General features: G+C 49.8%; 1 protein-coding gene and 1 long non-coding RNA gene across 5 annotated transcripts in view; one reads left to right on the top strand and one right to left on the bottom strand.

Annotated features, from left to right (window-relative positions):
• Positions 1 to 6,381: 6,381 nt before the first annotated feature.
• Positions 6,382 to 27,033, top strand: part of JAM3 (junctional adhesion molecule 3) — a 32,847-nt gene continuing 12,195 nt past the window's right edge. The window contains exon 1 of one of the 2 annotated variants that reach the window (XM_075521075.1): positions 6,382 to 6,756. In XM_075521075.1, the coding sequence (XP_075377190.1) occupies positions 6,718 to 6,756 (39 nt within the window). In that variant the 5' untranslated portion in view covers positions 6,382 to 6,717. Of the gene's footprint in view, positions 6,770 to 27,033 lie in introns of both variants that reach the window. The other variant, XM_075521076.1, reaches the window with a different exon arrangement.
• LOC142418760 (uncharacterized) lies at positions 7,752 to 26,165 on the bottom strand. 3 transcript variants are annotated; one of them, XR_012778382.1, is made up of 10 exons: positions 26,056 to 26,165; positions 24,366 to 24,500; positions 21,192 to 21,483; positions 20,098 to 20,223; positions 12,935 to 13,274; positions 11,114 to 11,294; positions 10,135 to 10,402; positions 9,820 to 9,942; positions 9,019 to 9,122; positions 7,752 to 8,057 (listed from the first exon to the last, which is right to left on the bottom strand). It is a non-coding gene; the product is annotated as an uncharacterized LOC142418760 (long non-coding RNA). The 3 variants fall into 3 exon arrangements; XR_012778381.1 differs by lacking the exon at positions 10,135 to 10,402; XR_012778383.1 differs by lacking the exon at positions 10,135 to 10,402 and having other exon boundaries at positions 11,114 to 11,252.

Genomic DNA, 27,033 nt, shown 5'->3' with positions numbered 1-27,033 from the left:
GCTGCTGTCTGAGCTCCCCAACCCTACATCTGGGGCCCTGGCAGGAGCATCACGGACACATCGGTGACAGGGCACCAAGCGTGCCTGGAAGGCACCCGGGCAATGCTTCATCGCATGGAGCAGCAGCACCAAGGCGGGCAGACAGGCAAATAGAGGTCACAGGAGCTACAACGCGGTTGGGAAGTCGTCTATCCAAAACCCTGGGATGCCAAGGTTTCCCTGTGGCTTTAATCTGCACAGGGACACTTTCAGGAGAAGGAAAAACATTCCCTGGAAGGCAAGCTAACACTGATGTGTTGTGAGAAGGGTAGGGGATGCTGGGGAATTTGTCTGCCCCAAAAGGCCGGAGATGCTAGTACCGGAAGCAAAGGAGAGAAAGGCAAAGCAGGGAAAGGGGAAGAAAGATGCCAGGAGGATGGAGAAGAGAGGCATGGACCAGCAGGATTAGCAATGATAAACTTGCAGCTAAACTGGGCTTATGTCAGCATGTATTACCCGAGAGTGACAGGAATGATGGGCTCGCTCATCTGCCATTTATAAGTGGCAAATTCTCCCTCCATCCTGTTTACTATGAATTAGCTGGCATATGTCTAATCGTCTTTGCGAGCGCAACTCGACTGGCAGAGATTAAGGCCCTGCTCCTCCTCCAAACCAAGCACTGCACTTCACTGCAAAGCAGGAGGAGAGTGCTTTGTACCTGGCTGCTCAAGGACAGCAGGGAGGGAGGGTATGAAGGATGGCACTCAGCTACACGAAGCAAGTCCCCCCTGTCCTCGCAGGCCTCCAGAAACCCAAAGCCCTAACGCAGCCAGACCTCAGACCAAGAAATCCCCATTTCTACTAGCCACCAAGGGAGCCTGGGCAGCTCACATCACGAGACAAGGCCTCCTCTCTGACTGCTTCAGATCTCAAGGCATGGGACACCCATCCCCTGGTTAACTTGTCAGGTAGATGGGGATAAAGAAATAGCACTGACAGGAAACTGAGAGATCAAGAAGCAAATTCCTGACTCCTTTCCAAGCAACCTACTGCATTGAGCGCAATTGCCAATCCAGAGCCCGACGCAGTAATGATTTCCATGGGAGTCATCAAGAGCCATTAAAACCAGCTTCAGCTGGGGACCCTAGCCCTGTCTGCTGGAGCCACGCAGAGGAGAGCCGGGACGGCGAAACCGAAGGCACTTATTAAACAATAAAGCAGTGCAACAGGCGTGAGTGCGTGGGGGGTGTTTGCATGGCTCGCCCCGGGACATGTGTCCTTTGGCGAGCAAGGTGCTGCTTGGGTGGTGGGAGACCCTTGGCTGACACGTCGACTGCTAGTCAAGCATGTCAAAACAATCTTGGAGAGTTCGGAAAATTCAGCTCGCAGAAAAGACTGCTCCACCACATCAGCATGAGCCCTCGGAGCCAGAATAAACAGTGACTCAGGAAGAGAATGAGCAAAGGTGATTACAGGGGGCTAGGTTTGTTGGGAGGCAGTGAGAGGCACTGCAAAAGCAGGCTGTTCTTACCTGCACAGTATGGATTTGAAGACCTGACTGCCCTCCTGCCATAATGCAGCTCCTTCAGCCCCAGGGTATCAGCAGCCCGAGTGTAAGACCAAGGACTGCAGGAGCTCCAAGCTTTGCAGGACATGCTCGCTCTCCTTAAGCAAATGTCTTTCCCTCTTTATCCCTTGGCTTCTTTCAAGAACGGGGATAAATTCAATAGGGCGTTAGCTCTAGCAGTTATCAGCATGCTTGTCAAACAGAGTCTAGGTGGGATCAGGAGAGAGAGGAAGCATCCCTTTCCCGCTGAATGTCAAACCTTGCTTCCACACCCCAGGCAGAGGAAAAGGGAGCAGTATCGATCTCCTCCACACAGCCCCAGCCTGGGGGAAGCGGCGCTTGCTATTGCCAGCGGCGCGTCCGGTAGCGTTAAGACCTGAGCCGGGTCACCAGCCGGAGCACCCGACCTGCCGCTCTGCGAGTTGGTGCCATCCCCCGGGCTCGCCTTGGCAAGGGACGAGAGCAGTGTAACCGTGCTAATGACCAGCTGGCCTTGTAATCTGCAGCTCCAGTTTGCTAGGGGATGGGGCAGGAGAGAGAGGACTTGGCTGTGAACAGAGCTAAAGGAAATCTGCAGCACGATGCAGGCAGCCCGAGGGGTGCTCGCTGCCTGATGGGTCAGCCAGATGCTGGTTTTCGTCAAGGAGAGAAAAGGACTGCACGCACCAACCACGCACGGCGGCTGCCTCGCGCCTCTGCTGCGCTGGGGCTGCCGGTGGGATCACAGCTTCCTTCCTGGCTGCGGCTTAGGAGGACGCCGAGAGCCAGGCAGCCAGCGATGCTTGGGCAGCGCGGTGCTGGGAAGCCAGGGAGACCAGGTTCCTCGTTGGGGAACCTGGTTCAAGACCATCTCTCATTACTATCGCTCTCTTCTCCATCCCTGGACCAGCACAAGGGTAAGTGAGCTGAACTCAGGGATCCCCAGGGACGCAGACTGCTCCAGGCCACGAGCGCTAACCGTACAGCCTGGAGACAGCTGCACGGAGCTGTGAGCAGCCATAGGCAGTGGGCTGCAGGACGAGAAGGCAGCTGCGTCCATCTCTCGGGGGTGTTGGCTGGCTCCTCTATATAGCTGATATCCCACCGCGCTGCCGCGGACAGACCCCCGAGGAATGCAAGCCTTCCCCCCATGACAGTCTCTGCGGCGAGGTGAAGGGCAGCGTATTTATTTAGCAGGGAGGTTTCTATGCTCGGCCGGTCCCCAGCGCTTACTGCCTGCCCTGCTGACCACAGACGTGAGAGCCCTTGTGCGCAAAATATCCAGAGAAAACTACCTCTAATTAGAGGGTGGCGTTAAAAATACCCATAGTCCATAAACAGAGGGAGGCAGACAGGGAAAAGGCACATGCCAGTGTGACTGACGCCCCGGGAGGGAGACGAGATTAGGAGCGACTCAGCCTCACACATACAAATGATTCAAAATAGACGAGCATATGCCTGAGCAATGAACTAGGGAAAAATGATGGGACTGGTGTAGGAGTGGGGTCGTGGTCTGTGACACCAGGGAATCAACAACTTGTCTAGACTACAGCAGACACAAAAAGAGATGGTGTCTTAAGCTAGGAGCGAGAGGCACTGCAGCATGAGTGCATCCATAGAGAGCTGCCCTAGCAGCAGAAGCAGCGCAGAAGAGGGAGGGATGCAGGCCAGATACCTGCATCTATTCCCAGAGCTGCTGAGAATGCTCTCAGGTAGATGGCATATCTGCAAAGTGCTTCGAGATCCTCAAATCAAAAGCGATATGTATAAATAAGAGAGTATCTTTTTATCTGCAGAGCCTAGTCACTCTAGAAACTCTCCAAGACAAGGCAGGACTTTGCTTCCAAACGTCCTACCCGGTTAGACCGAGAGGTTCTGTGCAGCCCCTACAAAGGGGAAACAGCCGCGTTCAGCCAGGGCTGGGATACAGCTCCACATGAATGCCGTGGCCTCCTGCTCACCCGAGTGCAGCTCTGGAGAGACTTTCTCTCTCTGACGGCTGATTCTGTCACCTATTACCTACGTCACCTATGACCTTCCCTCTGTCACGCGCAAAGATGGCTCTGGAGCCGCTTCAGGTCACCTAACAAAACCCTGCCTGCTGGCATTTGCCCCCTGAGCAAACACGGTGGCCCTCCTCTTAGGTGTAAAGAAGTTTCTCTTTCACGCGGAACAAGGTGGGTTACGTGCAGGGCTGCTGTCCTCCTGCCGGGGCAGCACGATCAGCTCCCATCTCTGAGAGCAGCCAAACCCTTGCACCGGCTGCGGTGTCTGCCAGGACCCCCTTCTTCACAGGACAGCAGACCAGCCTGCCATCATCACAGCTTCAAAGTTAAAGAGGTCTGGAGCCAACCTAATGGCTGGGAGAGGTCCAGATGGACAGCCCTGAGGACTCAGACAGGCTGCTCCTCCGCACACAAGGTATGTCACAGCTCATTGGCAGAGTCCTTGGAGCCCCGGTGCCTCAGATAATAACACTCCTGTCTGCCATGTGTATTGCTATTGAAAACTCATCGTGACAGGCACAGCCTGTTATTACAGGTTTGAGCAGCTTCTTCCCAGCAGGGCTTGAACCTCAGTTTGGGCCTCCAGGCACTACAAGCATCAAAAGGATATCCATTTTCTCTGAGTTGCCTTCAGCTGCTTTCAGATCCCAAACGACTTTGTGTACAACACGCTCCGTACAACCTTTAGAAATCCCTAAGGTGGTTTTTTTCCAGTTTAGTTCTCGGTCACCTTCCCTCCGTTCTCACAAGTGCCAGGAGCGAGGCCCCAGTGCCTTACCCTGCACCTCTCCGCTGCCACCACCGCCGCTGCTTGCGCTTGGGCTGGATCATGCAGAACTTTCTTCTCCATCAGTCCCCACCACAGGCCTTTGCTGGAGCTCGGGAGGGCTCCTTGGCAGGACACGCGCTCCCTCCCTCTCATCCTGCAGATTCCTCTTCTTGTTTTGAGCACAGAAGGGAAGCCCTTCAGAGAGCAAAGAAATCAGGTTTGTGCTGCCCCTCATCATGCCTGAGTACATCCCTGCACTACACAGGGCTGCTCTTAGCACATATTTTATTCTAGTTACTTGTTTCAACATTAAATAATGAAATGGGAGCCATTTATGTGTGACAATCAATGTTTTACACTGCAGTGCACTGCCGTCCTGGTTTGACGGGCGCTACGGTTCTTGTATAATATTTATTGTGACTCCTTTTGCTTGCTGCCTTTCACATTTCAAATGGCTCCTCGGTGGCCATGGCAGATTAAAAGGCAGAACCTTGCTGCAATAAAACCACGGAGGCAGCATAAAGAGAAGAGCTGGCACTAGTCCTATCTGCCCGAGATAGGCAATTGGCACGTATGTCCTGCGCAAGGATGTATATACAAGATGATGTTCAAGGTTTCACACCCTGGTGTTATCCGCTAAGGTCATATCTGCTTTGCCGGTTGACTCCAAACCTGGCCTCTGTCTGCATTGGTTATTCACAAGTGTGCTCTCCATGCACGCCCAGGCTAAGCTCCAGCAGCCTGGAGAGGGAAATCAAGGCTTAGAAGAGCCCCTTAGCGCTGATCCAGCTCCCCTTCTAGTAGCCCAGATGGCCCGGGGAAGCCAGCACGCCGCAGGACCATCCCCCTGCGGCTCTCCCAGCACGGCCCTTCCCCAGCCCAGCGTGGACAGGCTGCGCCTGGCTTCCAGCGGGGTCCGTGGCCAGCAGTAGATGGAAAGCCCACAGCGCCGGGGTGCTGCAGACTGTTTGCAGGTCCACGTTTCACCTGGCCACATAAACACAACTTGGAAGGCCAGAAGAAGGGCATAAGAAACCCTCCAACCTTTCTTGTTTCCTCTTTCTCAGCTCCGCTCTTCCCTGATCAAGCTGCTGCAGGAAGTTAAAGAGGAACCTGACACCTTGGTGATTACACTTTATCGCTGATTATACTCTGTGTCATCATATTTTACATCTCCTGCCATTTCAGTCCAAATGGACTGTGTTAAAATGACTCCTTACTCAACGGGGATCCAACCCGAAGATTGCTAGTCAGGTTTTAAGCCATATAGTCTTATTAGGCGATTCCTTTCCCTTCATCCTCGGTGAAACGTCCCATCTGGCCATTAGAATTGATGCGAATCTCTGTATTAATTTCACCAGGCTCAGCTCAGCCCTTTAAATCTACTCATTAGCATCTTGAGTTAGATCTGCTGCATTATCAAGTTAAATACATTTTTTACATCCCTTAATTTCTACCAGCTCTACCGAGCTGGTTTACAGCACAGAGGAGAGCTCGGCTTTCATTCCAGCTGCTTGATCTTCAACAGCGTCTTAATTACATCCCTATCACACGCTACTGACGGTTAGCGACGCATGACCCAGCACTGGCCCGGGCTGACTCGCTGAATTCGGGGCAAGTGTCCAGCGCTGGTAATTTTTGTTTCTTTGTTAATCAAAGAAAAAGGTTCTGGGACACTTTTGAGGACCACGCAGCGGCTGGGGATGCTCTCTGTGCAAAGCCACTTTCGGGGCAGAATCACTAAAGGAAGCCTGTGGCTGTGTCGGAAGCAATTTGGCACAGGACGGGGGCTCAGGGAAGCTCCTTCCTCAGGAGCAGCGCGCTCTCCCCAGCTGGTTGGGTGCGTTTCTCCCTTCCTTTGAGTTGCTCAAAAGTTTATAGTGAAACGCACAGTTCAACACGAGATAGGTTTTTAGGGAAAATTCTCACAAAGAAATTCCTCTCTTGAGGGGTGGTTGTTAAACGCAGGGGAAAACAGCCACTCTAGAGCACAGCTCGGACGGGTATGGTAAGCGGAGCGCTGCCTTCAAGCTGACTCCCAGCTTCTGCTGGCTCAAAACCGTCCAAAGTCTTCCCGGCTCCTCGCTGCCGGCGAATCTCCCTCCGCGGCGCTCCGCAAGCGGTCCCCCGGCCGCCGCGTTTCGCCGGCCGCCTCTCCCCACCCGCAGGGCCGCTTTCCCAGGCAGGCAGCCGCGGGACCCCGCCGGCTCTCCGCTCCCCCCCGCCCCGGGGCCGCCCCGGCCCCTCCCGCCCCCGGCCCCCGCCGTGCCAGGCGCCGCGACCCGCGCCTCCCCGCCCGGTTTCCGCGGCAACGGGAGCGCGGCCCCCCCCGCCCCCGGGGCGCCGCCGGCCGCCCCCGCCGCCGCCCGGGCAGTGCGCAGGCTCGGCGCGGCGGGCTCGGCTCCGCACACCCCATCATGGCGCTGCGGCGGCCGGCGCTCCTCCTGCTCCTGCTCCTGCCCCTGCTCGGTGAGTCCCGGCCGCCGGGGCCGCCCCGCCGGCCAGCGGCAGCGGGGCCGCCTCGCCCCGGCCGCCCGGCGGCATCCCCGGGGCGGCGGGCCCCGCCGCGGCCGCGCACCGGGGAAGGGAGGAAGGGAGGGAGGGAGGGAAGGGGGATGCGGGATGCGCTGCCCCCGGCCCCGTGGCGGGCCGGGGGAGCGGGGAGGTAGATGCGCTACCCCGGTGGCGGCCCCGGGGAAGGGGGAGATGCGCTGCGCCCGCCCCGCCGGGGATGCGCTGCCCCGGCTCCGTACCGGCGTGAGCGTGGGGAAGGACGCGCTGCCCCCAGCCTCGTCCCGGGGAGGGGAGGGAAGGGAAGGGAAGGGATGGGATGCGCTGCCCCGACCCCGGGGGGATGCAGCGGGGGCTGCGCGCCGCCGTGCCGGGGAACGGGACGGGACGGCTCGAGGGGTCCGGGGCCAGCCCCGGTGCCCGCAGCCAGGGCTGGCCGGCTCCCCCGCCGGGTGCACGGTGCTGCAGGGAGGCGGGGGGGACGAGAGAGGGGGGAAACCAGCCCAAAAGCCCAGCTCAGCGAGGAGCGGGTCCAGGGATGAGGGTGCCAGGAATGTGCAGCCTCGGCAGGCAGGCAGGGCGGACACTAGTGCCTATTCAAGACCAGGCACAGGCGCCTATTGTTCCGGGGGCCCCGCATGAATGTTTGCAGTTTTAATTGCAAAAACATTTGCTAATTCCGCTCAGGAATGAATTTGGGCTCATTTGTTGTCTGGCTATTAATAGTGGGGGGGGATGAGGAGGGGGACAGCAGCCGGTGGGCTTGCCTTGCCCTCCCCCAACCTGCCCAGACAGCAGAAGGAGAAAATGGGATGGAGTGGGGTTAGGGTGACAACCAACAACTGATTACTAAAATACCCGGGGCTGTGCACTCACGCACCTGTGTACAGACACACAAATAACTGTTTTGGGTCAACTCAAGACTGAAGTGTATTGAAATACTTCAAACAGTTTATCTAAGGACAAAACAATTCTCCGGTGACTCCAAAATAACTCACAGAGCCTCTTGGGCCTCAAATAAAGTGAGATTTGGGCACTATTTACCAAAAAAGCAAGCAAAGGGGTGAGAAGATGACTCTGACACTCATCTGCAACGAGGAGATGGTTGTCATGCGCTCCAGGGTCTGTTGTTGACTTGCTTTACTGTGGTTTGTAGCAGAAACAGTTTGAGCAGGAGAAATTGGGAGTGCCTGATCCTGGAGCATCACGTAGTCTTCCAGGTGCTAACTCTGGATTCAGATGCTCCCTTTGAATGAGAAGAATGACAGATTTAACACAGCTTTTCCTTACAGTTGGGCTGCAAGGTAGAAAGGTACTTCATTTCCTTCCTCCGTTATGTGAGCAGTGCCTAAGTGTCCTGTTGAATCTGGCCTAAAAGATAGCAAGACTGGAAATGAACTACAGATACTTCTGCATTTATTTAGACAGACAAGAGTTGCTAAAAACAGCCAAACACCGCTAGTTTCACACCTCTGCCTGAGAACATTTATCTGGTGAGTAAACCAAGCAGTAACAGGATTTGCTCTCCGTTTAAATACTATGGGTTCTGGCCAAATCGGAGTGCCTCATCCTGCAGTGATTTCCAGCTGTTTTCAAATTTGGGGTCATAAGCCCAAAAGAGTGGGCAGAAGTGAGGCTGAGAATAAAAAAGTTTGTTCCGCTACTCTTGACTTTAAATACAGCGGGGCATCCCACTACGTTAAGGTTACGCTGTCAGCAGTATGTAAAATTAAACACCTACTGAAGTCCGCAGGGTTGGCGCTGGATAGCGAGATAGGAGTGAGACCATAAGAATGTGTTTGATGCCAACTGGCTACTTGGGGAAAAAAAGGCACAAAAGGAAGCTGACAAAGCTAACAAGATGCTGAGATCCCAAGCTGCAAAACTCTGACCCGTATGCTTTAGACTGTAAGTGTGCTTTAGGCTATAAGGTGCTGCTTAGACTATAAGCGCTGCGGAGCAGGGATTGCCTCCTCCTACAGTCTTATTGCCAGAACGGACCCTGCTCTCGATTATGGCCTTAAAACATTGCCACAAAACAGGAGCCAGTGAAACACAGAGTATTCGGAGCATACCCAGCTCTAGGCACTAAAAGCATGTAAAGATTCTGCGCATCAGGGAAATGCCATGGACGTTATACTAGCGGAAGTTATTGGCATCAGTGATGGAAAGCGGGGCTTACAGTTGCCATCAATGTTACATCCTACCTTGAGGTCTCTGTTGCAAGCTTCCCCATGGAGACAAACATTTGGATTTTGAGGATTTCACATGTGGGACTGAGGGGAGAGCAGTGGAGCCCTTCCCAAAACTCCTGTTGAAAATAAAACATGTTGATACCTTGTAGTTCTTGATCCAGCAAGTCCCTGGCACGTTTCGGTTTTAAAGCTCAAGGTATTCAAATCTCCCTTTGATTTAATTCTGAGGTTTTGGTAATATGTTGGATTTTGCAGAGGGCTTTTCAATATCTACAGCGTAAAAGTTCTCATTTCCTTTTTTTTTTTTTTTAATATATGAAGTCCATCTGTCCCAGCTACCAACAACTGTTCCGAGTCAGCTGTCAGTGCCAAAAACCACTCAGTGGAAATGTTGTTAGCTCTGTTGCAGTTCTGATAAGTTGCTTGTTGGTACTTTCTGATGGGAAGTATTTGCAGTATTGCTTTCTTTTCAACAGGCAGTACAGAATCGGGACAAACAGCTTTGAGAGCCATGCCAAAATCAGACGCTTAATAACATCTTCAAAAAAATTCTTAGGAAGGGCTTGGTGTTCCTATTTGGGTAAGCAGTATCTGGCATCACCACCAAAGAGTAGTTGGATGCACATCTACTTTACAGCTGTTGACAAAGAACGTGACACCAGCACATTCCCTCTTGCTCTGAATACTTCTGAGAATTACTTGGTTACTGAAGCCCAAGTAGATTCGAAGCGTAAACTGTGGTTTTTTTAGTGAGGAGAAAGAGCTGTGGACTGAGCTGTTGCTCTGATTGTGAACTTAGGTTCTTTTACTGACCTGTTTATTTTCCTAGTACAAGTTGAATTCTGGGTCTCTTGGCCCGCTGCAACTGTTTTTCATTTATCTGTCCACGCACTGAGGATTTGCACCAGGAACACACGATGAGTTGCCAAAAATCACCTAAACAAGTAAATAAAGCGGAATGAGCTTCTGCATTTAGCTTCACAAATAAGGGCAAAAGCTGCTTTACATAACGGCTGTGGGTGGGCCTGGATTCCGAGTCTCCTGCCAGTTTTGCCCCTAACTTTAGCCATCTCCAAAGGCTAAAACATTGATTAGCCCCGACTTGCTCCTGCTTTTCTTGCAGCTTACTTGGATTATTATTTAAGTTTCTCTTGCAAATTGCGTTCACTGCTTTATCATCCTTAGCGATGAGTGTTTGTGTGTTGAAGCAGAACTGGCCTCCCAGTTGTATATTTAGAGCTAATGCTTCACAGTTGATTGCATCAAGCCCTGATGATCTGGAGAAGGCTCGTGAACGCCTTACGGAGCAGGCGTGAAGTGGTGGTGGTGGGAGGGAGTTAGCAAGGGGAAAGATTTCCACAGACCAACAGGATCCTGAGTCCTCAAGAGTCCTTTTCTGCAAAACAAGAGCGTGTATTGCTAACGTGCCCCTCAACAAGATAAAACAACTGCTCTATGCGTAAAAGCTGGTGGCCTGCTTTGAAACTGCTGTTTATATAAAAAGAGATGAATTCAAGATATAAAATTAATTAGGATAATTACATTCTCAATCTGGCTTCTCTATCAACTCGAATATGAACTGCACCATCTTTTTGCAATTGATAAGGGCTGTCTGCCTTCCCTCTGAGCCCCTAGGGAGTATCATGTTTTTATGAGACACAGGATCAAAACCAAATTCAACCACTAAACGTCAGTTCCATGTAGTGGAGGAGTAAGGGTGTGTACCATGCCACAAAACCCATTCCTTTGCTGAGTCAGGACATGGCCTAAGAACCAGTTAATGGCTTTAATTGCACTAATGAATGTTCTGGACGGGCTCTTAATTTTCACCCAAAGGGGCTGGATTGCTCTTTGCATACACTTCTGTCAATAGCTGCACTTGGGGCGGAGGAAATACCTGCTGGGTTGCAGTTCTCAAACTCCCATGCTGGAAATGAGAGTTTTCAGTTTCAGAAAAATAAACAATAACATAAAAAATGGACTTTTTTTTGGCTGGAAAGCTCAGGTCTCTGTTTGCTTATGATCCTTTAGAGTGCTAACACCCTCAGTATTAACTTGAGATTAGAGGTATTGTTTGGAGAGTTTAATTCTTTTTCTAGAGACTTACCAGCAAAAGAGTACATCTGTGGGGAGCAGGACAGCAAGGCACTCCATGGACTTCAGCAGAACATCGGTCTCAAGGATAACCAACTCCTCACAAACTTCTGCTCCTCATTTTAGATAAGTGGAGGTCAAGAAGGCTTCCTCTGGGGGTAAACATTGAGGGAGGTGTATATTGAAGATGTTTCCTGCACAAGAATGGCCAGCTGAGGTTCTCTTATCGCTTCTTCCTCAGCAGTTGCTAACTTTGATTGCCTTGCTGCATTTTGTACTGTAGGAAAGCTTTGTGTGACTTCTGTGCAGAAATTCAGCTGTCTAACACACAGCTTGGAAGTGCAAAACCAAGACAGCTGCATAATTGAGCTGGTGCCCTGTTCTTATTAGAGCAGCATTCTAAGCCAGGCCTTCAAATTTCTTAGAAAAAGCACTAATATGCAAGAAGCAAGGTCTAGAGAGGGTGTTCCTCTGCACTTCTTAAGTGTCTTGTCAAAGCTCCTCCTCTGCTGCGTTGGGTACTGAAGGAAATTGCTTTTGGTGCATGTTCCAAACCAGACAACTGGCAGAGAAAAGACCAGCAGATGCAGAAGCAAAACTTATAAATGGGAGTTGGCAACAACAACAACAAAAAAATCATCTCTGCATTTTCCCCTGCTCCTGAGAGCACAGTTGGGTAGGATTCCCATGAACTCACCTGCAGACTGCTGAGAGCCATCAAATGGGAGTCCAGTCAACACTGGCCTGGCATTAAATAATTAAAAAGAAAACCAGCCACATACGTGCTGTAACCTGACAGCCCACAGGTACTTGAGATAAGCTCAAAAAATTAATGAGAATTGTTCTGTCATGCAAGAATCACTTGTCAGTGTAAATAATATAATGTATTGGGTTATGTAGTGCCCCTCGTGGGATGGAGCACAGGGCTTAACACAGAGTCAGTTACAAGGGGAAATGAAGGTTTCAGTGCAGCAATGGATGAAGTAGATGAAATTGTGTTCAGATAATGCTCAAGGTTTTTTGTTGGTGGTTTTTTTTTTTAAGTCATAAATCCCAGGGATTTCAGAGTTAAAGCCAGAACACACTCTAACCTACTCCCATCAGCATACCTGATTATTACAACACAAATGTAAGACCAGGGGGGTTTTAAGAGTCCTCTTAATTCATTTGGGCACAGCCAGCTCATTTGAAGGCACTGAGCTTTAAAACTGCAGTGTGCCAGGGACTTAACTATATCTTTGGCATGTGGCTAAAAGGTAGCAGTTGACAATGTTCAGCAGTATTTCAAGATTTTTAATCGCACTATTAAAAATATATTTTGGTGGCCTAATCTGCTCAGCAGAAAATTTCTGCTAGGTTAGATTTCAGTAGATTTTCTGGAGAAATCCACTGAAATCTAAGGGGATTTGTTCCCGTTACTAGGTGGTGTTTCTAATGCCCATGGCCTCTTCTGAAAATCCCCGCCTTAATAAACTTTGGGGCAATTCCTTATATAAGTGGCTAGCATTTTACAGGTAGGATGTAAATTGGGGAACTTTGTTTTAGACTCCGTTTTGGAGGGTGGAAGTATAATACTAAAAATTCAGGTCCATTGAAAGCATCCAACTTCCTTGCTCGCTCCCCCACCTGAGACACCTAATTCACCTGCCATTTTTGACAGTCTTGTCCAGTATGTCTCAAGATGTATAACCATGAAGTCCTTCAATGGTTGCTGAAGGAGCCCATAATATTCTAGATATCCAAAGTAAGTCAGAACTTTTGTTTCATTAGCAATAAGGAATAAAACTGGCAAACAATGCCATGGAAGAGAGCTGTTTTGAGAAAGCAAGCTTACCTTTTAACAGGGCCAGCAGTGCTCTGCACAGCAGTCCTGCTTTTCATTCCTGGTAGAAAGGTTGCAGCCACTTTACATCTCTCCAGGGTGGCTGTGTGCTCTCTCAAGCCTGCTCGATTGGAGTCGGTTGCACAGCTGAGGACTTAATGATTTTGTCTGCGCATAAATGTACAAGGCTGTGCTTGATCTTTTAGGCCAAGATCAGCCATGGAGACAATATTTTTGTTTTGCTAGGATGCTTATCCTTGGAAGACAAAGGCCTTGATAGATGTTGCTGCTTTTGCCTACATTACAGTAGCACGTACGGCTTCTGTTCACGGATAAGTGTCTTTGCTAGGTGCTGTCAAAAAAAAAAAAAGAGTAAGAAAAAACTCACTATACCCATTTGTGTCCTCACTCAATGAAAGCTACCCAAAAGACTAATTCATCACGCTATTGGGCTGCCATAAAGGTGAGGAGCATTCCTGAGAGTATTGGATGATAATGGCTGCATGAGCAGCCCTTGAGTCACAGCAGTGGAAAGAACTGAGTGTCCATAGGCAAGGCAGCGTCTACCACATACCCCGAGGATCCATTAAGGAGATTGCTGCCTGCTAATGGACTTCCTCCTGAGGCGCTCTGGCTGCTAACATTCTCTTGAACGATTTCCGGGAGCTTACACAGTTAACGGCAGGGAAGGTGTTGCAAAGTCCTGCAGTTCTTGCTGCTTCTGTAAAATAGCTTTTATCCCCTCAAAGGATCTTATCAACAGCTATTTTTAATACACACTTAAATCTTTGCTTTAATCTTTTTCTTCTGCATTGATCTCTGCAAAAGCCCAAGATAAATATTTCTTTATACCCACCATGTTGTTTGGAATTAGTTATTTTTAGAGCCTGGAAAACATCCGCTCTGTAGTAGGGAGGTCCTCTGCATCAGTAACATACTTTAGAAGGGGAAGTCCCAGCTCTGTGCACAACAGTGACTTGCACCTCTGGACCAGCCCTGACTTCCCCGGCCGGTGGGAGTCCCCCATCCTTGGAAGAGTGGGTTGTTTTTGTTGAGGTGTTTAGATACCAACAACCAAGGTGGAAGGAGTAATACACAACCCCCTAGTAGCATGAGTGATCTGTGCTTTGCTGACAGGGCTGGATGCACATGCCATGAAACAGGTTGGCTTCAACCACCATGGATCTCGTTGATCTAGTAGCCTCTACAGCAGAGGAGGTGCTGGTTTGTTTCCCTCTTTGGTCTTAGCTACTCTGCTGAGATTGCACGTAGTGTACATCGATGGGGCTAGTCTGATTGCTCAGGGAGCGAGGAGGCAATGGCTTATCTCATTTCTTGTGCACAAGCAAATAGCTATTAGTTGGCTACAGCTTGGTCAGTGCTGATGGAGTTGCCTTTGAACTGGCGATCTGGAGATGAAAGGCAGAGTGCCTTCTAATTGCCTTCTGACTCTCAGGGGTTCTCCCTCAAGCAGAACCGGCTATTTGAGTTGGTAAGCATCCTTATGTACCTGGTGTTTTCCCTTCGTTTTGGCCAGTTTTCAACATCCCATAAATAACAGGGCAGTGCGGAGTTCTGCCTGCCAAAGCTGCCTTGTGCATGCTGGAGGGGAGGTTAAACCAGGTACTAACTTCTTTCTTCTTCCATCAAAAATCCTCTGGTGGGCCTGGCCAACACACAGCTGTCCTCACCCACAGGCACTGCATGCTCTCCCACACAACAGGGCAAGATAAGCCCTTTGAAGTCTGCGTTTGGGCTGGCAGCAGCTTCTAAGGCACTCGGGTGCCCCCCTCTCCCAATTGCCAACTGCGCCTTGAGTTCTCCAAGTCAACAGCTGAGCTACGATCAGGGCTGGTAAGTCCGCAGCGCTGGATCGCTGGGGCTTTGCCAGGGGACAGAGGGGGACTCCAGATTCCAGTTCATTTGCGGTGCTCTGAGAGCATGGGAGGGCTCGGGGGCTTTTTCCCGACGTTGTGCCGAGGCATGCTCGTCGCCCGCCAGCAGCCTGCTGTTGGTCAACAATAGCGCTTGTTCTCCTCGCCCGGGGAGGCTCCTGGTGTTCTGCTGCAGGCTCCTTGATCCTCCTCTTTCTGCAAATATTTGGAACAGATCCTATTTGGCCGTTTTGACAGTTTGACTCGGCTATTAAATGACAAAAGCAAGCTGGACTCAGGTTCACTGTGATAACAAGTAGCTCTGCGAAGAAGGGAGATGAGGGTCAAATTCAGAGATGAGGCAGCATGCTCTGTGGGAGAAGCACAGAGGATGTGCAGTGACCTGGCCTCAACCGTTACAGCCGGATCTGGGTTGCGTGCAGCAGTTCTGCCTGCAGCATGCAAGGGGATCCCTAACGTTCTTGGCTGTAACGCTGCACAGTCTCGAGGAGAGCATGTTTTTGGAGCTTCTTGTGCTCTAGTGACAAACATGTCATAATTCTGGCTGCTTAAATATTTCCCAAGAGCTTTTCAATTCCTGGCTCATCCTTGGTCACTTCTGAGACACACATGTCATACGTCTCACATCTGTCACTCAGCTTCAAGTTCTGGACGTGAGGCAAAGTCTTTCTTTGCTACAAAGGCTTCCCTCTTTTCCTCCCTCCCTGGTTTCCTTTTTGTATTTGTGTCCCTCATTGAGAAGCAGTAGCTCCTTCAAAGAAGTGCGAGGGAGCTCATTTGCAGAATTTACAGCTGCTTCCCTAGGCTTGAGTGTCCTCCTCTTTAACAGCAAGCTGTTAAGCATGTTCTTAAGTGGGAAGATAAGTGTTGTTACGATCCTTTCATCTTCTGGCTCAGAGCAGGCTGGAGATAACCGATAAGGGGATGACAGCAAGGAAGATGCATAGGCACCTTTGGATTTAATTCCTACTTTGCAAGGCAGTCTTTAGAGCACATCTCTGGTGGGAACACAGGCTGGTAAAATAAAGCTGGTCCTTCCTTTCTCAGCATATGTCTTTTCCTCATGTCTCTGAGGCAGATCCTCTGTCTGTGCCAGCAGAGCTGGTGCAGAGTGAGCTAGGTTCTCCATTCCAGAGCCCTCCTTCTGGTGCTGACATTCAAGGGACTTGGCTTGAGTTGTCTCTAGACACTGTTTCGGCTGGTGATTTCATTTCCACATTTCTTTTTTTACAGCAGTCCTTTGCGGATTTGAGCTGTACTTTAAACAGAGCTGCATTTGCAGTATGCGAGTAGCAGTCTTGTACTTGATGGGCAAAGATGCATTCCTCTGCAAGGATCTGTAAGAGAGCACTCATCAGCGACAGCTTCACGTGGGTGGGAGTCTTCAGACCACTCTTTAACAGACACTGCATTCAGTTCCAGAATTCCTGGTTTAGTCCCTCGTCTGCTGGCTGAAACAGGTGGCAGGCACATGCCTGTAAGGGTCTTTATTGGGGGTGGCCTTCAAGGTCAGCTGTATCCAGCCCACATTCCAGCTCAGTCCCTCTACCTCATCTTCTGGCCTAGCTGGCTCTGGGCCATCCAGCCCAGAGGTTCCTAACCACGGTACGCACGCTGCTTGTCAAAAACAAACCACTTGAAAGTAGTGTGTCTGTGGCCCAAGCCTGTGCCAACCTGCTGCATTTTCCTCCAAGGAAACGGGGAAAAGTGGTTGGGGCAGAACGCGTCAAAAGCTCAACAACACCTCCGGGGCACGCACGCTGCCTGGTGCGGCAGAGAGCCGCTGCTCATCCCAAGTCCATGTGAGAGGAAACGGCACCTGCGCGACTCCAATACGTGGCAGGAGAGGCTGCCTCCGCAGTACCGCAGTCTCTGCTGGTAGCAACGGTAGCTGTGCAGATGAAGTTGGTGAGCTGCTGGGCACGCTAGGCCTAGGAACATAGGTAAAAGTTGAGCTATTTGAGTCAGGGAGTTAAAGCCTTTGGCAGGGTTTTGGCACAGTTTGCAAGCAAGCACGGTCCAGAGGAGACGATGCCTACTGCACTGAGAAGACTGCATCCAGGTGCTGCTGTTGAGGGGGCTTCAAAGGAGCCCTAGCTAGCGCCAGGCTGTTTTTCCAAGTGCCTGCTCCTGTCTCTACTGTTGTGTTAAACAGAGGCTTCTGCTCCCAGCACTCTGCATGCTCTACGTGGTGGCAAGTCTTTTACAGATGAGGCTACAAACCTTCCCATAGCAAACCCCTGTCTATCTGCCTGGCAAGCCTCCCCTCTGCTTTATCTGGGGAGCTGCTGCATAGCTGAGCGGTGCTGGCTTTTCCACCCTAGAGCTCTTGCATCACAGCCCAAAGTGTGAACAGAGGCTGCAGCCTCCCTCTCAAATCAGCCGCCAGTGCCTCTGCACCTTGCTGTTACTCAGCACTTTTTACTGACAGGGAATTAAGTAGGATTTCTAGGTCATTGTGAGCCTGTCAGGAGGAATCGTCTCCTGTAGACCTCATTACCAAGGCTCTTTCTGCAATGCCAGACTTCAGAACAATTGCAGCCTGGTTCCCTAAACACTGACTAATGAGACAGAGCTGTTAGCAGCATTTTGCTAAATAAAGGCTGTTTCTGCCTGAGACAGAATAAAGCCAGACTGGATTTTCTTAGCTGTCTCTCACACAGAAGGTATTTCAAAGGACCCTTATTAAAATAATGAGCTAGATGTTGCTCTTGTGGTGGCTGCATAGGGTCAGTGCTTGATGCTAGTGCCAGGTGCTTCCCCAAAGCAGTGACTTCAAGTAACTTGTGCTCAAGTGACCTAAAAACCTCTCCAGCTCCCTTGGTTTCAAGGTATCTTGAGCATTTACCTGAGCTCGTGTGACTTTGTCCTGCTCTGATAGTGACTTGCTGCCTCAACGGTGGACAAGCTGCTTGTAGCTCTTGCTGACCTCCATTTCCATGGGTGCCATAGGAGGATATTCTTTGATCTCTGAGTTGTAGCAAAGCTTGCTCAGCAGTCATGTGCATGGCTTTGGAAAGGTAGGGGCATCTGAGCAGGTGGGACAAGTGGGACTGCCGAGAGGACTGCCTTGTATGGCTGCTATTCAAAGGAGCTGGAGGTTTGCAGATTGCCAGTAGGAAGCAGGTGAGATTTCTGCTTGTACCTGGATGCCGAGCAGAAAGGACACAGCCACCACTTGAGTAGTCTGAGGCCAGGTAACTTCTGTTGATGTTCCTGTAATGAGATTTTTCATCCTACCTCTCTTCCTGTTGTCAGAAGGGCCTGGGTTAAAGATGAACTCTGAAGCATGATGGGATGGGTCTGACTGCCTCTGGCTGGAGCAGGCACAGGAGAGCTGGGGATTATTACTTGGCCAGTTTGCAGGTTTGTTTGAAGTGGTGCTTTGATGTGGCAATGGGAGTCGATGGAAGGTAAACGGTGTCTAGACAGGTTTTTCTCACTCTCTGTTGTTGTCTCTGAAACAGCAGAAACGGTGCCAAACAGGCTGAGTGGCTCCAGGATGCGAGAAGCAGAGCTATTTCTAGAAAGATGGAACAATGGTTCTTCAGGAGAATCCAAGCCAGCTCTCGCTGAACCCTTGTCGAACCTCCTGCAGGTGGAACTGCTCCTCTCTGTGCCCCGTGCCCTGCCTGGATCAGTTAATTGCAGCTAGATGCTATTAAGGGTGAGGAAGGGGAAGTCCAAGAGGTGGCCGGTGTGTTTCCAGGTGAGCTGGCGTGGCAGAGAGGTACAGGAGAGGTCCATTAACCAGTGCTCTGGCCAGCAGGGTTGGGAATCCAGGAGGTCAGTTGATTTTGGCAGCATTCGAAGAGGGGATCAGGCTGGCTCCAGCAGTAGTATGCTGAGAAAAGACTTCCTCACTTTGGCTAGCTGGATGCTGCCAGGATTTGCCCAGCAGAGCTGGCCTGCATGCCCAGTAACAACTGTAGCCAGTGGTTCAGCTACACTGGGAGGGGAAGAAAAGGCAGGCCATGATCTAGAGAGACTTGTCGCTGGCTGGCAAGCTGTGCTGTCAGCGAGGTCTTGGCTCTGATGTGCCATCTCCCCCAGGCTGTTTGGGAGGGGAAGTGGAGACTGCATTCAAATGCCTATTGTCTGTCCTTCAGCTGGGAGCAGAGCCAGAAGAGAGAGAGGCTCTGGCAGCATCTGATACAAGGGGCAGATGTTAGGGGAAACATACTCATCCGTAAAACGCTGTCACTGGGATTTTCAAAGGAGCCTCAAAGGTTAAGTGCCCATGTGTTGGAATGTGCACATGAAGGTCAAGAGAGAAATCCTGGGCTCCTGGGATTCCTGCTGGGCTCGGGGAAGCTTTTTGAAGGTAGCTGTTGCCACTGGGACAAACCCTCGTGCAGCATCTGTGGGTTGTCCAGGTGACTGCTGTTCTCGGCCCCATTTACTTAAGCATAGCTGGGGAGAAGGGCAAAGGCACACAGTGCCAGATTTAATCTCTCGTGGGGACCTTCAGAGGTGTGCAGTTGAGTTCAGTCTGGCTCCCCTCTCCTGTAGCCAGCTGCCAACTTCTGCAAACATGAGCTGAAAGCAGAGTATTTCCTGACCCTGCCTGTCCTCTCCCTTCACCCCTGCCAAAGTAGGGCTCGGCCACAGGTTTCAAGCAGAGCTGGAAACTTGGCACTGAGGCAAGGAGCAGAAAAGAGCCCAGCTTGCTCTCCTCTGTCTGGGTTGGCTTCTGTACTGCTGTGGGGAGTACAAATATGTTCTCAATCTGTTTGCTTCACTGACGTGACTCCAAGACACACAGGCAACAGATACACTGACCAAGAAGGGGCCATTGTTAGAGGGACCTTCTTGACTGTGGCTCTGCTGTAACCAACCAACCACTGCTGCTCTCCAGCGCTGGACTGCAGCCTTCCCCATGCTTCATTCACAGGATCCAGAGCACTCGATCCTCCTGGGTTCCCTGCGCATCAGCACAGACAAGCCAGGGGTTAATTCCTGTTTTACTCAATTTGTCCATCTATATGCCCTGATCTGGCCTTTTGATTTAATGCCCATCTCTGGCAGGCAGGTATTAAATCAAGCTGTAGATAAAAGAAGTTACGAGCATTGCTTCCCTGGGAACCACCCCAAACATTCACTGACACATTGCTAATTGCACATAGGCAGACAGTCTGAGCAGGCAGATAGCTTGCTCGGTGCTGGAGGCTGAGCAGCGAGGAGCCAGGGGAAGGGAGTGATGGACTGATGGACAGGTTAGCATTTTGGCTAAGGAGGAATAAGGGCCCCAAGAGAACCAGAGAAGAGGAAGGGAGTTACCTCATTTATTTCCAGCAGCCAAAGTAGGGTTGTCGTCTGAGAGGTATTTCCTTAAGCTTTATCCAGTCCGATTTTAGTTGCAACTCTTATGAACAATAAAGGCTTCCATGGTTTCCCTTGGAGGAACTGGAAAGAATCCAAATAGATTTTAGTGCTGAGAAGCAGATCCTGTTATTAATGTCAGCCTAATCATTTCTTTCTATCTCCTTCCCACCTTTTTCACCATTCATACTCCTAAAAAGCCTGCAGGCGGTTATCAAGTCCAGTCCACCCTCTTCCTTAGGTGCTTCTGAAATTGCAGACCAGATTGCAGCCTCCCCTGGCTTTTAGGGTCTGTGAGAGCATTTAATATGCCTGCACCAGACTGGTGGGGGGATTGTCCCCCATGCCTCAGGAGGGGCCTGGCAGTGTGACATGTAAACCCCAAAGCTGGCAGGACAATGAAACAGAGCTAAGCTGAACTGGGGACCAGCACATAGCCAGGAATGATCTTCCATGCAGAGCAGCAACCCTCCTGCTGCTGAGCCTGTGTCTCTCTGGGAAAAGGGCCTCTGACCAGGACTCAACTGGGAGCATTTGGCTGAGAAAATTCTCTGCTAAAAATAGCAGCAGGAGATGTTTAAGGAGAAAAACAAGTCAGGGTCTGGGAGAAGTTTGTTCCCAGATATGTGGCTAACTCAACTCTCCCAGGACAAGTAATCTTTTAACCCCTCCATGCCAAGGCTCGTTTCTGCTCTATTGAACAAGCTTGCCTTGGTCAGGAATCCAGGCTGGGACAAGCCAGAATGGCTTTCATCCTCACTCTTTGCTCTGACATGGCATTACTTTCCTCCCTCTTCCCCTGCTCATTTATGCCAGCATATTCCTAATAGTGCTCCATGTCAAGCTTTTCATCTTTGTCTGTCTGTGACTTCATTTGGCCTCCCTTTAATTCCCGATGTACTTCCTAAGAAAATAATCTCTATTGAACCCTGCAGCGTAACTCCCTATGCAGGTTTGCAGCCTATGCTCAGGCTGATGTTAACAAGGTAAGTCTTTTCAGATCTTTTCCCGTGATTCAGGGCTGCCCTTAGAACAATATTGCCCCAACTCACGTGTCTTCAGGCCTGCACGTGGCTCGTGCAGCTTTCTACTGAATGCCTTCTTCCCTTGTAGATCTGCATCCTTTGTTCTGACAGATTCACTGCAAAGCTTCAAAGCTGCCTTACAGAAGATGGCCCCACCTCTCCAGTGTGGAATGACGGCAGTAGTTTCACAGGCTCTTGGTCGCACGCTCATAGGCAGATGTGAATGTTCCCTTGGTGCCTGCAGTCAGTTTCTTGCAATGTTCATTTGTACATGTTTTGTGCAACGCATTAGCTAGACAATTCTGTTTTATACCCGAGGCTAGAATTATACACACACAAAAGACAAAAATGATACTGTAAAATCGGAAAAATGTTCTTAAAGAGAGAGCTGTTTTCAGTCTTGTCATAAATGATTTCTCTGTGTGCTTGCTCACGCCCTCTCCTGTTCCCTTCTCTAGCCTACTCTCAGCTCTTGGCTCTGATGACTACTACTCTCTTCCCGACTCCCATTTTCCACAGGAAGATGACATGGCTGGTCTCTGATAAGCAGAACTTCAGATCTGTGTTTTGTTGGTCAAGCTATAGGCTGGAGGAGAATGGAGGATCAAGAGATTAGAGTCACAGACAGAGGAGTAGAGGATTATAGGCTAAAACCCTGCGAGTCTCTGTATTGATGGTTGGGACACAGCCAGACACTAAAGAGTATTGCAAAGCTGGTGCTGATAGCATATCCGCTTATTTCCTGTCTTTGCATTTCAGGCAGCTTTTGATATATGTGTCCTCATCAAAAGCCAGGGTCAGGCAGGTACCAAGCATCCTAGCTCCTGTCGAAGTCAAATACCTGCTGAGATCAAGTCTGTGCGTTGGCTGGCGCTCAGCCTGGAAAACGTCACTTTGGCTTATGAGATTCTCAGCAATCCTTGAGTCAAATTCCCACACAAGACAAAAATAAAGGAACTTGCCCCTTTTCCATTACAGTTCATTCTGTCTCCCTGATCCTGTCCATAGATCCCTGCCATGTCTCGCTGATCTGACTCTGCCCTGGAGACTTCCCTTAGCGTCTGTCTGCTGCAATGAGAGCCCTGCGGGGAGGAAGGGAGAGGACAGGAGGAAGACCATTGCCCCTGGCTCTTATCACAGTTATCTGCTGGTTCCCTCCCACTTTGCACTAATTTGGTATCAGCATCTGCCACTTTTGGGAGGAAAGGGACTTGCTGAAGTGAGAAATAACGTAGGATGTGCCTGTATGGCAATTCTTGGGGCTGGCTAGGGAAACAATGGAAGGCAAGTGGGAATAGGCAGGAAGGGTTCATTTCAAATCTGCCCTGTGCAAATATTCCTACTTCTCTTCAGTGCTCACCATTTTTGTTCCTGGCCTTTGCTTTTGCTGTTGTAAGGCACTCTCATCCGGTAAACAGATCACAGAGTGGTATATGCACTCTGAGATATACCAGCTGAGACAGTATGTTCCTTACTCTTCCTGTGGCTTCCCACTCCTCAGTTTTTTTCCTCCAGTGAACTGGAACTGTACATCCTTACCGAATTGCAGGGGACACTGAATTTGAAGGGACTGAGGCTTTACTGATAAAATGTACAGCATTTAAACAGATGAAAATTATCATGGGGAAACAGTGCATGTGAGAACCTCAGCAGACATCCAGGGGCCCAGCCAGTTGTATTCCTTGGGTTTTCATGCCGTAAAGCAGAGGTGGGGTTGGGCTGACCTCCTGAGATCCTCCCATGTCCCATTTTCTGTGAATGCACTAATTTTCATGGTCCATCTTGGCTGTGAGCCAGACCAGTTTGAAGATGTAATTACGCTGTCCATTCGTTAATGAAAATGGCAAGAACAGGGCTCAGTACAATGTGACTGTTTTGATACATTCCTAGCCAAGTGATCTGTAATTGTTTCCTTGTTGCCTTATTTCTCTTCTGGCTTTTGCCAAAGACTTGGTGCAGCCGTAATTAGAAGCTCTCCTGCCTAATGGCCTTCCCTCAGAGCCACACAGCAAGGCCACCTGCCCCTGTTTTTTCCTCCTGGAGAGTCAGCATAACATTGCAAGCCCAAAGCATCTGTGTAAGGGGCTTGACCTCAGAGGCCAGTAGCAAGGCAAAATAAATGATCTGGGCAGGACTCAGTCCCCTGGTTAGTGGTACCTAATACAACGCAGAAGCCACGTGCCCTATTCCATGTTGCTTACCTAAGGAAAAGGAGACTTTCAGTTCAGCCTCACATTTCTTTCTTGGGAAGGGAGAAGCAATTCAGGAGTGCAAGGGCTGGTAATAACAGCCTCTTCTATGCACAGCTTTCCTATTCATGTTTCCTTTCTGTTCCCTCTCTATTACCCTTCATTCCAGATTTTGAGGGGCAAATTCTAACTCTTTCCATCTTTTCTTTGAGTTGAAGATGGCCCGAAATTCTGTTACAGAAAGAGATGCAATCTGACATGCTGCAAACTCTCTAGCCCTTGCTGCTTCCATCTTAATTTCTTTTAAGTATTAAGTATTAGTCATCCACCCAAGTATTGCTTCTCTCCTGTCTTGCACGTACGTTCAGTCCTTTCCAGGAGAAAAGCCAGAAACTGGGGTATGAGCTTGGGAAAATAGGAGAGCTAGGACCAGATCATGCACAGATTAAAATGTTGGGCAAGGCACGTACAGCCATATCTGCAAAGTATTAAATGCCCATCTTCCCCTTAATGTCAACAGCATTTACCTTTGCGGAGCTGGCTCTTGGTCTCTCGAGCCATGTCTGATCTGACAGGTGAAAATCTATTTCAATAAAATGGGCTAAGTGTGCTAGGCCCTCCGACCTGGGAGCTTTCTCCCCAGGTTGCCAGCCATCGGCTTAGCTCTGGCTCTCTCCTAAAGCATCTGTGCTCCCTTAGGCAGAGCAGAGCATGAGAACCTACTGGTGGACTAGGTCCAAGCTCAACATGTCCAGCCAAGAGCTCAGGCTTATGCTAAGGCTGTGAGTAAGCTTGAACTCTCCCTGTTCAGACAGCTCTGGAGCATGGCTCATGATGCCTCCTCCTAGCACAGGCCTAAGGATTTGCAAAGTGGGTGGTGTGCAAATCTGATCTTGAGCATATGCTGTCTCATTTTTGTGAAGGTGCAGATATGCAGGGCCTTAATATCTCATCTCTAAAGACACTGCAATGCCATGAGCAAAACTGCAACCAAAGATTGCGAAATTCTTACCTCCAGAAGCCCTTGTCAGGTGGGTATTTGAGGCGGTGTGTCTGCAGCTGCATCCCAATGTGACGAAACCAGACTTTGGGAAACCATCAGAAAGCACTGTGCGGTCTTCACCAGGCAACACCTACACTTCCCTCCCTGCATGGAAGAGAGGACGAAGGTTTGCTGCAGAAGGAGACTGCTTTGCAGAGAGGTTTTTGTCTTAAGAGGGCTCTGTATCTCCTTGATAGCAACCTGTTTCACTACTGAGTATGGGTGTGTAAGCTGTGTGTATACCAATGGCTTTGCTGTCTGATTAGGAGGTAGAACAGTAAATCCTCCTGTCCAAAAGGGGGAAAAAAGGAAAAAAAAAAAAAAAGGAAGGAAAAAGATTGTGTGCATGGCCTGGATGCTAATGAGCCCTCTTCTCTGCAGCAAATGCAGTCAGGTCTTTCAGGTGCTGGTTTAAGTCAGGAGATTTAAACAGGTTGAGATTTTGTTCCAGAACTGTATGTACTCTATTGGCAGACAGGCATCTCCTTGCCTTCTCTAGTGGTGAGCAGGAAGAGAGTGAAGTAAGAGCAAAATCCGAAATTTTCACATCTTCAGATGAATGCAAATACTCAATGGTTTTCCACACAACTTTGTCCTGTGGGGTCCTGGTCCTGCCGAGACCACCAGAGACGCCCTTATTATCAGCATTTCAGAATAAACAAGTGCTATCAGGTAGGTACCTAGGAGAGGAGAAAAGCAAAAACCAGAACCATGTGGAGCGCCAAACTCTGCTCTGTAATACTGCATTTGCCTTCTCTGGGTTAATTATGCTTCATGTTCCCTGCCCAGGCGGGCACATCTCCTCTGTTTGTAGGTGTCTATCAGAGAGCTGGCACCCTTTTAACTGAGCAGTACAAGCCATGCATCTAAAATAAGTCATGCTGTTTTATGATAGCTGGTAAAAATAAAGCCTTACTATCACAAGCAGCTATAACAGCACAGAGGATTTACGACCGAGTGAGTTTTTTTCCAGGGTGGGCTGGCCACAGTCTGGTGATGGCCTTTTTATAACCGTTATCAGCTCCCACACAGACCAGGTCCATCTGTTACTTAATTTGAACGGAGACACTCCTAAGCTTTTGTTCGCTAATCTCTCACTGCACATCTACATTGTTCTCTAGCAGGGCAGCCCACCCGTGAGTCAGGCTTGGCTTGCTGATCTCGGGGAGGCACCATGGAAAACTGGAATAAAAGAAAGGCACGCAGCAATGCCTGGTCACTTGACCAGCACGGTCCACCTGCCTGCTCCCTTGTGTCAGCTTGAAGGGGCTTTTAACCTGCAACTTGGATGCCAGAGCAAACATACAGCCAGCTCCTTGGACTGGAGGCAAGGGTTGAAAGTTAAGACTGAGTACTACAAAGCAAAATCCTACTGACTGCATCTGACGGCATAGGCTGGGTTTTTCAAACAGACCTATATGAACTGTCACTTAGAAAGGTAGTGAGACACCTAAAAAATGTAAATGAGGATCAATAGGATGCCTAATTCCCACTGAAATTCAATAAGAATGAGGTATGCCATTCATTCCCTGCCCACACATTTATGCACTCTTTATAAATCCAGTCTTTATATATCACAAGTGCATTTAAGTCCCTTAAGCTATTCCCAAAACCCCAGCCAAGGGACAGCTGGACAAAAAAAAACCCCACCAAAACTTACCAGAGCCAGAGTGGGTTAGGTATTTTTTGGTATCTCATTGCTACGCCATGCCGTGTTGCCTATCCTACACCACCTTGTCTACGCTGGCACAAGTTGCATTGCGGAATCGCAGTGAGATGCACTGGGGACAGAAAGGAAGGAGGGTAAAGAGCCTGAAGCACTGAGAGACAAAGGGATGGATATTTCAAGGTGCAGATGGTCGGATGTTTCTGAAAGTTAGGGCTTATCACGATTTCCTCAAAATAAGCTGAGGGCAGAGACCTGGCCTCCCTCTTCCTTGTCTTGCTCAGTCCAGCACTGTGTGGCTTCCTCTGCTCTTCCTCTGGAGGTTTCTCACACATTTAACAGTTAGCTTCCTCCCTACCGCATACACACAACACTTCTAAGGCAGGGACAGTCCTGGGGTCAGCTGGGCTGCCCTTAACAACAATGCTTGTCTCCTGCCTGCTGCTCTGATCATCTCTGCTCTGTCGTCCTTGTCACCGTTTCTTTCACTGCAGCTCACGGCATTGAGGATGGATGCTCTAGGGGGCATCTCCAAACTGGCAGTCATAAATGTGCTGACATGCAGCGGGTTCGGCTAACATGTTTCTAACACCTAACAAGATATCACTCACGCTCACTCAGTAGCACTCCTGCTACACAGGGTAACCACCCAGAAAGCAAAGATGCTTAACAAGGCATGTGGTTCATAGCAGCATTCCCACATGGCTTAGATCCATTTTGAATTGCAAATCAAGGAACGGCTTAGCGATGATGGACACCTCAAGCAAGGCATATTTTTGTTGCTTTAGTGGGCAGGTGTTTAAATGCAGCTGCATGTTTTTGTACTGCTTGTGCCTGACAGCGCATTAACTAAAATTACCGTATCAGGTAACTGCAATATCGGCAAAGAAGCATTGAACAATACTGCAGCATAGGCTGTTGGCAGCAGCTTAATTGAACTGTTTCCTGGTCATCCCTTTTACCTTGCCAATA

The sequence above is a fragment of the Mycteria americana genome, chromosome 19 (assembly GCF_035582795.1).
Source record: "Mycteria americana isolate JAX WOST 10 ecotype Jacksonville Zoo and Gardens chromosome 19, USCA_MyAme_1.0, whole genome shotgun sequence".
Classification (NCBI taxonomy): Eukaryota; Metazoa; Chordata; class Aves; order Ciconiiformes; family Ciconiidae; genus Mycteria; species Mycteria americana.
The sequence above is the reverse complement of the archived record's forward strand: the minus strand, read 5'-3'. Positions and strand labels throughout refer to the sequence as shown.